Genomic DNA, 13,608 nt, shown 5'->3' on the forward strand with positions numbered 1-13,608 from the left:
AGCCTCCGGGCTATTACTTGTTCAGGCCTATCCCTAGATAAAGGACTCAATTTCTGTGTTTAGATTGGTCTGATTATAATTGTGTTCTCATTTTCTTTCCAGTTTTCCTGCTCCTCCTAAACAATTGGGTAAGTAACAAAAATTAAGTATATATTTTATATCTTTTTTTTTTTTTTTTTTGCAGATAGGGTGGTGGGAAGGCACTGGATATAGTCATGGTGTCTGGATTAAAGTTCTGACTCTGGAAAAAATAACTTGTGTAAAGCTGTCAAGTAACTGTTCCACAGTTCTTCAACAGTGAAAGAGTGGGAAGAGGAGAATTTTTCATCTTGATGGTTTTTAAACAGTTCACCCAGTCATAGGGGTCACGAAGGAGAAATAAACAAGTGGGCAGGGATGGACATCGATATTTCCCATCTCTTATCCACCCCAATTCAGTAGAGCTTGATATATTGGGCCTCTGTGCAATGATTTCTAAAAATATACCAGATTATATGCCACCAAGGCCCTTCTAAATCCAAATTTCTTTGATTTTTTTTAAATGTATCATTTATATTGTATTTGGAAATTCTTCCACTGCTAAATATAAAACAGTTTCTTCTTTGTACAGTTTCCGTCAGCTTATTTTTTTAATTTAAAGATCTGAGACAGAACTTTAAAAGATTTTTCTTAAATTCACTTTGAACAAAATAAAATGTCTCATAAGAATATTCAGGGGCTTGGGGCGCCTGGGTGGCTCAGTCGGTTGAGCGTCCAACTTCAGCTCAGGTCATGATCTTGCGGTCCGTGAGTTCGAGCCCGGCGTCAGGCTCTAGGCTGATGGCTCAGAGCCTGGAGCCTGCTTCCGATTCTGTGTCTCCCTCTCTCTCTGCCCCTCCCCCATTCATGCTCTGTCTCTCTCTGTCTCAAAAATAAATAAATGTTAAAAAAAATTAGAAACAAAAAAAAAGAATATTCAGGGTCTTTCAAAAAGTTTATTTGAATTTATAAATAAATTGAAAGAGAAAACTAAATACACAGATAATCTCTTTTTCCAAACTGGTTATCTGACCTCGTGTTCAGTTGTCAATATGAAAGTATGCAAGGCACTAATAAAAGTTGATCAATAGCTAATAATGAGCTTATATCTTAATGTATAATTTTCAAAAAGCATTCAAGTGGGGCACCTGGGTGACTTGGTCGGTTAAGCGTCCGACTTCGGCTCAGGTCATGATCTCACGTCGGGGCTCTGTGCTGACAGCTCAGAGCCTGGAGCCTGTTTCAGATTCTGTGTCTCCCTCTCTCTCTGCTCCTCCCCTGTTCATGCTCTGTCTCTGTCTCAAAAATAAATAAAAATAAACGTTAAAAAAAAATTTAAAAAAAAAGCATTCAAGAATCTTAGCTCCACAAAGGATAGGTATAAAATGAAACAAATGTGATCAGTTAAGTAAAAACTATGGTTTTTTTTTCATTTTCTTTTGTTCTCAGGTGTGTTTTAAGTGCGTGTGCATGGAACAGTAATATTTCCCATTCTGGAAACCAATGATATGTCATATTTTTATATATTAATTATGGATTCTTCACATAGCTGTGAAATTAATTACCTGAGTGGGGGGGGGGGGGGGAGGAATACACACACAGACACATGTGTGTGTAGTATATGTATATACTATATATGTATATACTCTCTACATTACAGATAGAGGAGGAATTCTTAAAGGAATTTAGATCCTTGCCACTAGCAGAGAGCATTTAAACTTTCTATGATAATCATTCCTTAAAACATTTTACTCTCTTCAACTCATCTCTTCAGCTTAATTTGCTGTGGAGCAACTCAATAGGTACAAAGAGGAAGCAATCCTCCTGACTTTATTAACAAGAGCTCTAGAAGGAAGAAAAGTATCTATGGATTGGAAAAGCCATTGTACTCGTTAAGGTCATTGCCACTTTTCCACCAATACTGGTTCTCAATACCTGCTGGTGCCAGCTCTGTCTTATTAACAGAAATATTCTTTCTATTTTAAGGTGATACCACACCTAATTTTGCTATAAATTAAAAGTTAATAAGGAGCAAGCAGATCAGTGAATAAAAAAGAATGATACATGGATGGATAGATAAATAGATAGATAGACAGATGGACAGATAGACAGGCATAGACAAAGACACACATATAAATAAAATAATATATATTATCTTAGCATCCTAAATCCCCTAGGAATCTTGATTTCAATCTCTATTGCCTACTGCCAATGGGCTGTAATATTGATTTGTTTGTCAGCAATCTACTTATCTTCCATTCATCACAAGTGTGGATCTTCAAATAATCTCAGTCACTGTTTTGGGGGGACTTATCCTGGTGATGCTAGTTATAACCATGGTCACTGGCTTTCTTGAGGGAAATTTAACAGAAGCATCTAGGGAGAGAAAAACCTCTCCCTTTGAAGGAATAGACATTACCTCCAGGAGAAATGTACAGAGACCCCAGGGAAACTTATTTTGTTGTCTTTGAAAGAAAAATCTTTAAATTAAAAACATGACTGAATGTTCATATCAGAATTCAAACTGGGGTCCCTGGCTGGATCAGTCAGTAGAGCATGTGATGCTTGATCTCGGGGTCATGTTGGACATAGCACCTACTTAATTAAAAAATAATAATAATAATAATTTTAAAACTTCAAACCTAAAGTGTTTCAACATTTGGTATTTTGTCTTTTGTTAGACATGGGAGATGAAGTTTATGACGATGTGGATGCGTCTGATTTCCCTGCTCCACCAGCAGAGCTGAGGTAATTAAAATGTCCTCATTTTGAAACAGAAATCAGACTGCTCCAGAAAATTCAACTAGAATAAAACCCCAGTGGGTTATGGATCTCCTGTGTTCGCTCCTGTTTGCTCTGTCCTCTCTCTGACCCAAGTTCTAAGGGTTCTGCTCCATTTGTGGGTGGAGAGCCCTGATCCCCCTTCTCCTTTCTCCTCCCTTGCTTTTCCCTCTTCCCCTCCCCCTCTCCCAGTAGTTCTGCTGCTGGTCCCCTGATTATCCCCTGCCCTGTGACTCACTGATGTCTGCACTCATTTATTCATTCAAATATTCATTCACTGGGGAAATATTTGAGAGCCTGATCATGACTGGTCTCACCAATTCATCTCCTCCCTTTATTTTTACCCTTTTCCTAAAAGCTTTTTGTCTTGAATGCACTTCTTAGTTTATGTCTCAACCCTCACCTAACTTCTTCAAATCTCTTCTGTCCGCCACAAGATTTTTTTTCCTTTTATGAAAAAAAATGATTTGTGTTTTAAAAGGACTTTGTTATGTCTCTTTTTCACAAAAGCATCAGATTCTCAAAGGTTCCATTCAAATTTAAAAAAAAAAAATTGTTCAAGGTGAATAGTGACATTCTTCAGCTCACCTAAGGTTTCAATTTCATTTTAGGCTAAAACTGTATGAAAATCTGTTAAGATCAGTTAGTACAAAAGGAGTCTCTTTTGAAACTTCTTTTGAGGAGCGCCTTGGTGGCTCAGTCGGTAAAGCGTCCAACTTCAGCTCAGGTCATGGTCTTGCGGTCCGTGAGTTTGAGCCCTGCATCGGGCTCTGTGCAGACAGCTCAGAGCCTGGAGCCTGCTTTGGATTCTGTGTTTCCCTCTCTCTCTGCCGCTCCCCACTTGCACTCTGTTTCTGTCTCTCAAAAATGAATAAACGTTAAAAAAATTGTTTAAAAAAATTAAAAAAAGAAACTTCTTTTGAAATAGGAAATAACATGGTAAGATTTTTCTATATTCCAATAAACACAAGCGATGAGCTGATACATACTGTGTATGAAAGCAAGAACACGTCTGTAGCTTTCTCAGGAGAAAAGGATGAATAAAAAGATCTTGGTCTTGATTAGTTAAAGGCTGAAAGTGACATAAACCGGTGATAATACATAGCGTCTTCTAAGCTATGCTGCAAGAGTGCATGAGCATGTATTCATTTAGCATTTATTTTTTACCAACACCGTTAAGCTAATTTTACTGAATGAAAGTTTCAAGATCAAAGAAACTGAAGGGAGAATATGTTATCATTTCTATGTAAAGATCAAGTTCCACAGGCAAAACAAACATGCAAGATGAAAAGAGAATTGTTCTCCTTTTTTCTGGAAGGAAAATCTAATCTTCTTCAGTGATACGTTTGGTTTGAAAATTCCTCACCATTGGGAAGTCACTTCTATCCCTGACATTTTTAAATGCATTTTTCTGTTTTATATTCCTGTAAAAATGCCACCACATTCCATTAAACAGCTCTCTAGGTACCTGGTTATGCACTGGACCTTTTCTTCAAGTAGAATAAACCCCAGCTGGTTAAACTTGATGTGATAAAAAGGTACCGTTTTCCTTACTGCTGCTTATTTTCAGACTTTAAGACTATTTTATGTTCTCTAACAGAATATTTTTAGCTAAATCTAAATTTCAGTAAGGTATTTTCAAAGAGAGCTCATGGGGCATTTTGAACACTCGTGTATGTCCCGATGGCTCCAAAGTGCTGATTTGGGACAGCAATTCCACTACTGCCTAGAGGACCATAAGACAGGAGAAACTGAGGAAGGATACAGAACCCAAGGAAGGATAATGTGCTAATCCATTTCACAGTAGATGAACTAAATCCCAAGACTCGAAAGTTAAAGAATCAAACATTTTCAATAAATCAGTTGCAAACAAAACTTTATTTTAGGTAAGCCAGATAATAATTAATATCAGTGTTTAGAATTTTTCATTATACACAAAAATTCTGATTTTAACATTCCCTCCTTCAGAGATTCCCAACCTTTCCCTAACATAGACATTCAGCCCTAGCAAATGTCCCTCAACCTTGGATGCAAATTACTATTATCTGGGGAGCTATAAAGTATGTATGTCAGTATCTAGACCTCACTCAGTTCTACTTAATTAGAATGTATTTAATTTAATTAGAATTTCTAAGAATTAGACATAAGTAGTAGTACTTTTTTAAAACTTCCAGGTGATCCTATATGTGTCCAGGCTGGAGAATCACTATCTTTGGCTTCTTCACCCTTCTAATGACAATCAGCTGGAGTCCATTTGGTGTCTATGAGATGCCAGCCTGGCTCCATTTTAAGTAGATATGAAAAACCGCTCAAGAAAATTCAACTAGAATTTTAAACTTTTTTATTTTTAAATAGATAAACTTTTCAAGACATAAAAATCAATTTTTTAAAAAACATTATTTTTCAAAAAGCCTCTTCTATGACATTGGCCAGGCCACGTAATTATGTAGGAAGGGCTGGAAATATATAGGGAGTTTGACAATAGACAGGTTGAATTATATGGAACCTCTGATGTGTAAGCATGTTTACACTATACCTCAGTCATTTCAGTGGTTCAACATAAGTAATCACTACTTCCACTTTAACTGTATTCTTGTGAAGAATCTCTTCCGTGTATGAAATATTATCATTTACTACAATGAATGTACTAGACTTCTAAGAAAGGGAACTAACTAAAAACAAAATTTAACAGAATTGTTAAGTGATGGATGAAGTCTTTGTTGTACACTATTCTTTTCAAACTAAACTAAGTGTTGTTTTATGTGTGTTCTGCCATCTTAGTCAAGGAGCCAAGGCTAAGACAGAAGAAAAAGACCCCAAGAAGCTAAAAAAGCAGGAAAAAGAAGAGAAAGACTTCAGGAAAAAGTTTAAAGTATGTCATATTTAAATATTAGACAAAGTACAAAATGCTAATGAAAAAAACAATGACTTTTAAGTACCACAATGCACTTATTAAAAGTGTAATTATAGGGGCGCCTGGGTGGCTCAGTTGGTTGGGCGTCCGACTTCGGCTCAGGTCATGATCTCGCGGTCCGTGGGTTCGAGCCCCGCGTCAGGCTCTGTGCTGATGAATCAGAGCCTGGAGCCTGTTTCAGATTCTGTGTCTCCCTCTCTCTCTGACCTTCCCCCATTCATGCTCTGTCTCTCTCTGTCTCAAAAAAAAATGAATAAACATTAAAAAAAAAAAAGTGTAATTATAGGGGCACCTGGGCGGCCCAGTCAGTCGGGCATCCGACTCTTGGTTTTGGCTCAAGTCATGATCTCACGGTTCATGGGTTCAAGCCCTGCGTCAGGCTCCATGCTCTTAGCTAAGAGCATGGAGCCTGCTTGGGATTGTCTCTCTCCCTCTCTCTCTGCTGCTCCCCCATTCATGTGAGCATTCTCTCTCTCTCAAAATAAATAAACTAAAAAAAAATTTTTAAGTGTAATTATCAATATGAGTTATCCATCCTAACTCCTTTATTTACTACAAAATTTAGATTTGAATTTATTTTATAACAAATTAAGTGAAGTCTCTCATACATGCACTATATATGCTGCAATAATCATTTACATTTAGTTGTTCTTTGAACTTTAGTAAGAGGATAATCTAAAACTAGAATGGATAAAACAAAGATATGATGTATATGTAATGGAATATTAATTATGAAAAAGAAGGAAATCCTGCCACTGTGACAACCCTAAGGGCCTTATGCTAAGTGAGGTAAGTCAGAGAAAGACAATACTCTGTAATATCACTTATATGTGGACTCTTCAAAGGCCAAACTCACAAAAACAAGGTATAGTGATAATTACCAGAGGCTGGGGTGGGCGGATGGAGGAGATATTGGTCAAAGGGGTACACACTTTCAGTTTTGAGATGAACGAACTTTAGGGGTCTCAGGTATAGCCTGGTGATTATAGTTAGCAATACTGTCTTATATACTTGGAAGTTGTAAAGAGAGTAAATCTTAAGTGTTCTCACCACAAAAAGTGGTAACCATGTGAAACGATAGAGGTGTTAGGTAAAGCTACACTGCTAATCATTTTTCAACGTATGAGTGTATCAAATCAACACACGTGTACACTTAAAATTTTTTTAATTTTAAAAATAATGATTATATTAGTTTCGTGAGATTATGAGTAGCTTTTCTCTCGAAAATTTTTCTGTAATGCTTTTACGTTATTTTTTGCTTGTTTGGCAAAGACTTTTTTTTTTTGTTTTTTTTTTTTTGTTTTTTGAGAGGGAGAGAGAGAGAGACAAGCAGGGCTTACCCGAGGCCGGGCTCCAGCTCACCCGATGCACGATCAAACTCACGAACCATGCGTGAGATCATGACCTGAGACAAAAGTCAGATGCTTAAACAACTGAGCCACCCAGGTGCCCTAGCAAAGACTTTCTTAATAAATCTGTCAGTAAATGGATTACTTTAATAATACACATCAATCAATAATATAAATGTTTGTATTTTTCCAGTATGATGGTGAAATTAGAGTTTTATATTCAACCAAAGTTGCACCCTCCTTAACTTCTAAAAGGTGGGGGACCAGAGATCTACAGGTGAAGCCCGGTGAATCTCTCGAAGTTATACAAAGCACTGATGATACGAAAGTTCTCTGCAGGAATGAAGAAGGGAAATGTAAGTCACTGCTTACTCTTTGTCAATATGGCATTCCAGGATTTAATAATCAGACACGTTTTCCTGATCACCCCTGTTTTATTAACTTTGTTTTTTCTATGCTTTATGAATTGTGGAAAACATTAAGAAACTAGAGATTTGCGGTGCTGAAATCAGCGTATCTTATTTTCATCCTTTATCGTTTCTCACCTGCTATATTCGGCACTGTGGTGCCAAAGTAATGCCAAATTAGTACTTCCCAAAATGCAGTCCCACAGACCACCAGCATCAGAAAACCCTTTGTGTATTAAAATCACAGTTGCCTGGCCCCACTCTTGACCTGCTAAGTCATGAGCTCTGGGGGGTGGCAGATGGAACCTGTGATCATAAGATCCCTAGCTTATTCTTAAGTATACTGAAGCAAGAACCACTGTGCTAAGCAGTGAGTGGCTCTTGCTGTCATCTGGTTTTGAAATTATACAGCACATGTCACATGCAGAATTTCCAGTTTTCCTACCTTGCAAATTTACTTGTTTTCATTTCCTATGTGGACACACTTAATACAACATACTCTTCCAAATGAACACAAGAGAGTCCCTGTCTTCTTTGACTTTATCAGCTATTAAAACTGACAGATGGAAATGTTTTTGTCAAACTTTAAAAAGAAGCTTATTTCACTTAAAGTCCGGGGAAGAGTAATTCAAAATTATGTGCCCTGTATTTAAAATTGAATGGTCAGCGTGGCTGCCCCATATCAGCTTGGCCAGTCTGTGTGGAAACATGAACTCTGAGTCGAATTTTAATGACAGGAAGGTGACTCAGGGACAGGAACTGAAATGGGAGTTTTAAGAATAAAACCAGTGACTCAAGGTTGGGGAAATGGATCTAAAGTTATCATGGAGGAGGTGTGGTTGGCTTTCAAAAGGAGAAAATGGAATGTGGATACAAAGGATAAAAGGCATGAGTAGTGTAGTATTAACACTCAAAGGTCACTGGAGATAATGTGTAGACAGTGCTCCAGGAGACAAAGAAAACCCACATCCACACTAGCATTTGTGAGGATGCAACGCAAGGAATAGCTTTAAATGCAGAAAAACTCTATGCATTAAAGGGTCAGAAAAAATATTTAAAAGTTTAAAAATTTTGGAGGGCACCTGTTGGGATGAGCACGGGGTGTTGTATGGAAACCAATTTGACAATAAATTTCATATTAAAATAAATAAATAAATAAATAAATAAATAAATAAATGTTTAAAAATTTTAAAAAGTATGAAGTAAGTTATGATTAATATATCAGCCTGAATATTTACATGATGACTATGATATTAATGTGCGGAAATTCTCATGACACAATAGAAAGAGAAGGAAGAAGCCTGCTTCATGTGGGATAGGACTTATACCCATATCAAAAAATTATGTAAATAAAAGAAATTATCTAAACAGCCAATAGCGGCTGATTGAGGTGATGAGCCTAAGTGAACCTGTTTTCTTTTCTCTGCTTTTTCATAAGAGAAAATTATCCTAGTACTTGTCATGTGGCCCTTTCCCCAGGGCACAAGCCTCAGACCAACCTTGCCACGCTGTCCTGAGATTCTTGTCTTTAGCAACTAATCCCATCTAAAGCAATGGTCTTCAGTTTGAACGTACATACACCTCACATGAGAATCTTGTCAAAAACGCAGATTCTAATTCAGTAGGTCTGAGATGAGGTGTAACATTCTGCATTTTACCAAGTTGCCAGGTAATTGATGCTGAGGTTCATGGAACAAACTCTTGAGTAACAAATGTGTAAATGACCTCATCAACAACTTGTATAGATGTAGATGAGCAAGAAGATATGGCACCAGAAACAGAAATTTGAAAGAGACCCTTAACTTCCTAGAAGCCAGTGGACCTTAAGAATGAAGAAAATAGGGACGCCTGGGTGGCTCAGTCAGTTAAGCGTCAGACTTGGGCTCAGGTCATGATCTTGTGATTTGTGAGTTCAAGCCCCACGTCGGGCTCTGTGCTGATAACGCGGAGCCTGCTTCCGATTCTGTGTCTCCCTCTCTCTCTGCCCCTCCCCTGCTCTCACTCTGTCTGTCTCTGTCTCAAAAATAAATAAACATTCAAAAAAAAAGAATGAAGAAAATAGTAACTACTCAGGGATGATTTTGTAATCTGCTATCCCTTCCTATTTGGATACATTAATTCTGAATACTGCTATGAATACGGGAGGGCTACTACCCTCTTAGAATTTATCATCAGTTAAAAACGAGAAGTGGAAAGATTACATGAAGTGCCGATAGACAACAATCAAGGGTTCCATGTAACTTTTATCATTTGTTTCTGGTGCAATACCAAGTGCACTTTACAATTCCTAAGCTCACTGATAACTAATTCAAGTCTTAGGTGATTTGGGGTCCATCCCAAACAGAATGGAAACCTGATGATTAAACCAGTAGCACTTGTGTACCTGTTGCTTTTTATTTAGATACTTTCTTTGGCTGGGCTTTGTCTTAGCTTGGCTTCCCCATTTAGGAGGTGATTCTGGGAAAAAATCATGCGCAAGTAGAAAAGTTGACAGGAAGAGAAAGGCAGTCAACAAAGCCTTGTTATGGAAAAGGTTGCCACTTGAATAATTGGAGCTTATTCCAGTTAGGAACTCAGAGTGGCAGTGTTATCCCACCCAGTGGGAAATAAATCGCGATGCTTATACATCAACTCCTGTCCATGTGAAGTTGAAGCCTAACTCCTGGGCAGGTGGTGAGCCACTCAGGATACTGGGCAAGCTGACGAAGAGCTTTGAAGCCAAAGAAAAGAAATCTGTTTAAAAAAAAAAAAAATGCAAGTGCTGTCAGTTGAAAGTTGAGTGAACCAAAGTCACTGGTGTGGTGAGGGTGAAGGTCTATGGGCAAGGCCACCTGGAGCATCTATTGTTACCTTTCATGTTAAGCATTATTCCAAATTTTAATTATCATATCTGCTTAATTTCACTTTTATTTTGCCAAATTTCCTGCTTTTCTTAATTTCTCTAAACCTCCTGCTTATTCCTTCCTTGAACTGGATCCTTGATGTTCTTAGTTTCCCTAATTTCTGATCCATTCTTCATGTACGTCTATAGGATTTGGGATAATTGTGTAGATTTAACCCTTCTTCATCTAGATTATTGCAATAGCCTTTCAAATGATATGTCTACCTTACTGTTACTCTCATCCAATCCACCTGCCACACTGTTGTTCAAATATTTTTTTAAAAACACAAAGTCTTTAGGCTAATACATAAAACTCTTTAGATCTGTCTTCAGGCTCATCAACTATTCTCCATCTGCAACTGACACTCCAAAAATATATATCACTTCCTTGTCATTCCCTGAATATGCCATGCTATTTTATCTTTCCGTGCTATTTCATTCTACTTCGAATGCCCATAACTGTCTATTTTTTTATTTTGAAAGAGAAACTATTTATTTTGAACTATTAATAACTATTAATAACTATTTTGAACTATTAATAACTATAAACAAAACTATTTATTTTGAAAGAGAGAGAGATCATGCAAGTGGGAGAGGGGCAGAGTGAGAGGGAGAGAGAATCCCAAGCAGGCCCCACACTCAGCGCGCAGCCGGACACGGGGCTCGATCTCCCATAGCGTGAGATCGCAATCTGAGCTGAAATCAAGAGACAGATGCATAACCGACTGAGCCACCCAGGTGCCTCCCTACTTGTCTATTAACAACAATCCATTTGTCATCTAAAATTGGGAGCACATCCACTCCCTGCTCCCCAGTCACCAATCACAGTTCATCTCTCCTCTGTCCCACCATGCTATGGCTTTTGTCCCTGTAATTGTCCTTACCGTTTTACCAATCTATTATTCTTATTAGCCTCTGAGCTTGAGAGTAGCTTCACTGAAATGTTCTCAACATTGTATTGCCAGTACATCTCCTGGTGCCTGGCACCTTGCTCAGGGCTGGCTTACTAAACTGAATGTAACAATTTGGAGATTGCAGTTGGAAAACCAGATGAAAGTCTGACATATAGACACACACAGGAAGAAGTCTATGGAATAGTTTCACTTGTTAGAAGACAGAAGTTCTCCATCTTAGCTTTAGTGATGTGGTTTGCTTGTTATGTATCATTTAGGGGATTTTAAATCTTTCAGTTCCTTTTTTCTACATCTGACCGCCATAAAGGCATTTGCAATCCAACACCATGGTAACCCTGACATTTTCCTTACTTTCCATTCTTCAATCCATCAGAGAAAAGAAAGCATAGTTTACTTCAACTTATTTTGTAATGGTAGAAATTAGAGGCGAAAGCATGAACAATAATCTCTTCCCATTGTGGAGTGGAGTACAAGCCACTTTCACAAGCATTATCACATTTGATCAGTTCACCCACTGACTTATGGAAACACATATCGCAGAGGTGTTGAGATCTTAAATATGTATTTCTGGCACATTCCCCAATGTTTAGAATTTCTCACTAATATTTGCACATATTCCACAACTCAATGTCTCATAAGCTGTGGGTTTTTCCACCTCCTGTCACCAGAGAAAAAATTTTCTATAAAAAGTGTGGAAGGAGACATGAACTGAATTATTTGTGGTTAAAATGTTCTCCATTTCCTTTGGGCATCTAAGAAAGGGGAATTTCAAAGAGAGTTTGGATTTTCTCAAATCCACTTGATCATTTCTTTCCTTAAGTTATTTTGTTTTCAGTTTAATATAAAACATGCTCACTGAAGAAAATTTTTTTAATTCAGAAATTTTAAAAGTCTACTGATTTGAAGCCCTAGAAATAAATAGAGACAGAGAGAAAGAAGAGAGGGAGAGAGAATGTTTCTATAACACAAGGCTAATAATTTATATCTAGTCTTATACACAGTGTTTTATTTTTTTCTGTCTGTTATATTATGACCATGTTTCCTTGAAGTCAGATATTATTCCATTTGCTGAGGTAAATCTATGCAACATGACTTTATTGTTTTTAAACTGTGTGAAGTCAAGTTGAGTAAATTTAACTTTATATCTGAACTTGTGAGAACAAATGAAATAATAAAAAATATTACTTTTTTTGTTGCTTATTACTAAGTAAAAAATTTGGAAACATTAGAATGAAGATATTTTCTACTTTTCCAAAGATGATTTTGTATTTCCTTCATAATTTTATTCACAACAACCTTCTGGAAGGTGAGTCAATCCTGAGAACTGGCACATGTAAGGCAGGGGTATTACTTTCTCAGTTAGCTCTAACCCACCGCATAATTCAGAACATTTGTTTCAAGCCACTGTTCTGCTTTATGAATGTGAAGTTTCCAAATAATAAATTCATATTTTGTGTGAGAATCCGTGGTACACCAGCACCCACAGTAAACATGGCGACCATTCTACGTGGTATGGAGCCGTGATGACTTTTTTGTTCATTTCCTTCATATTTTTCATTAATTTTCCTTATAATGGATGTACATGGAACAGTTAAGCAAGGAGATCATTTTTCTACTGCAAAAAAAAATTATTTCTAGGGACTATAATGGGGAGATTATATAAAATATAAAAATTCATGGTAAGTCACTTGTTTTTACACTGTCATGAATCATGCTTTTAAGAGAATGAAGTTTTAGAGATTTTTAAAGGTACTAGACATCAAAACCTATGCTCTATTAAAAGTCATTAACCCTGTAAAGATGCTATACAATAGTAATTTTACAGCTAATGAGCCCCAAATTATCACATCACTTCAGAAAGCTAAAATAGAGGAATACAGTACATCCCACACCGCATCTCCTTGATACATGTTTCTGAGATAATGTTCACAATCAGTCATATTTATTTATCTCACACACACAAGCAACAGCAACAACAGAGCATTCAACAAAAGAGAAAGCCATTCCTTAGAGCTCTCACACAGGCAAGATATAGGAGGAAATGTAATAGGGGCTTTAGAATCTAGAAGAATATGTATTTTATAATTAATTTTGTGAAGACAGGCTATTAAGCCGTATATCATGAGTTACTAACTTTGGTCATGTGAAGGACTGTTTATTGCTTACTTACAAATTTTAGCATAAATGAGTTTTTGAAAGTAGATTATCTAAAAGCACAGGAAAATAGAAAACTTTAAGATCCAAAAATGGTGATTATATTCTCTTTGTTTTGTTCTTTATTTCCTTTAATATTATAAAGACTAAAAAAAAAAAAAAAAACAGAAATATATTCAATGCTGGAGTA

The 13,608-nt window shown here is 36.9% G+C and overlaps 1 protein-coding gene across 4 annotated transcripts in view; it reads left to right on the forward strand.

Moving 5' to 3' along the window:
• The window catches only part of FYB1 (FYN binding protein 1), a 162,093-nt gene that overhangs the window by 141,366 nt on the left and 7,119 nt on the right, over positions 1-13,608 (forward strand). For all 4 annotated transcript variants that reach the window (XM_042951553.1, XM_042951544.1, XM_042951564.1 and 1 more), the window contains 4 exons: positions 103-128; positions 2,700-2,766; positions 5,581-5,671; positions 7,256-7,418. In XM_042951553.1, coding sequence (XP_042807487.1) covers positions 103-128; positions 2,700-2,766; positions 5,581-5,671; positions 7,256-7,418 — 347 coding nt within the window. The remainder of the gene's footprint in view (positions 1-102; positions 129-2,699; positions 2,767-5,580; positions 5,672-7,255; positions 7,419-13,608) is intronic.

Source organism: Panthera leo, chromosome A1 (assembly GCF_018350215.1).
Source record: "Panthera leo isolate Ple1 chromosome A1, P.leo_Ple1_pat1.1, whole genome shotgun sequence".
Taxonomy (NCBI): Eukaryota; Metazoa; Chordata; class Mammalia; order Carnivora; family Felidae; genus Panthera; species Panthera leo.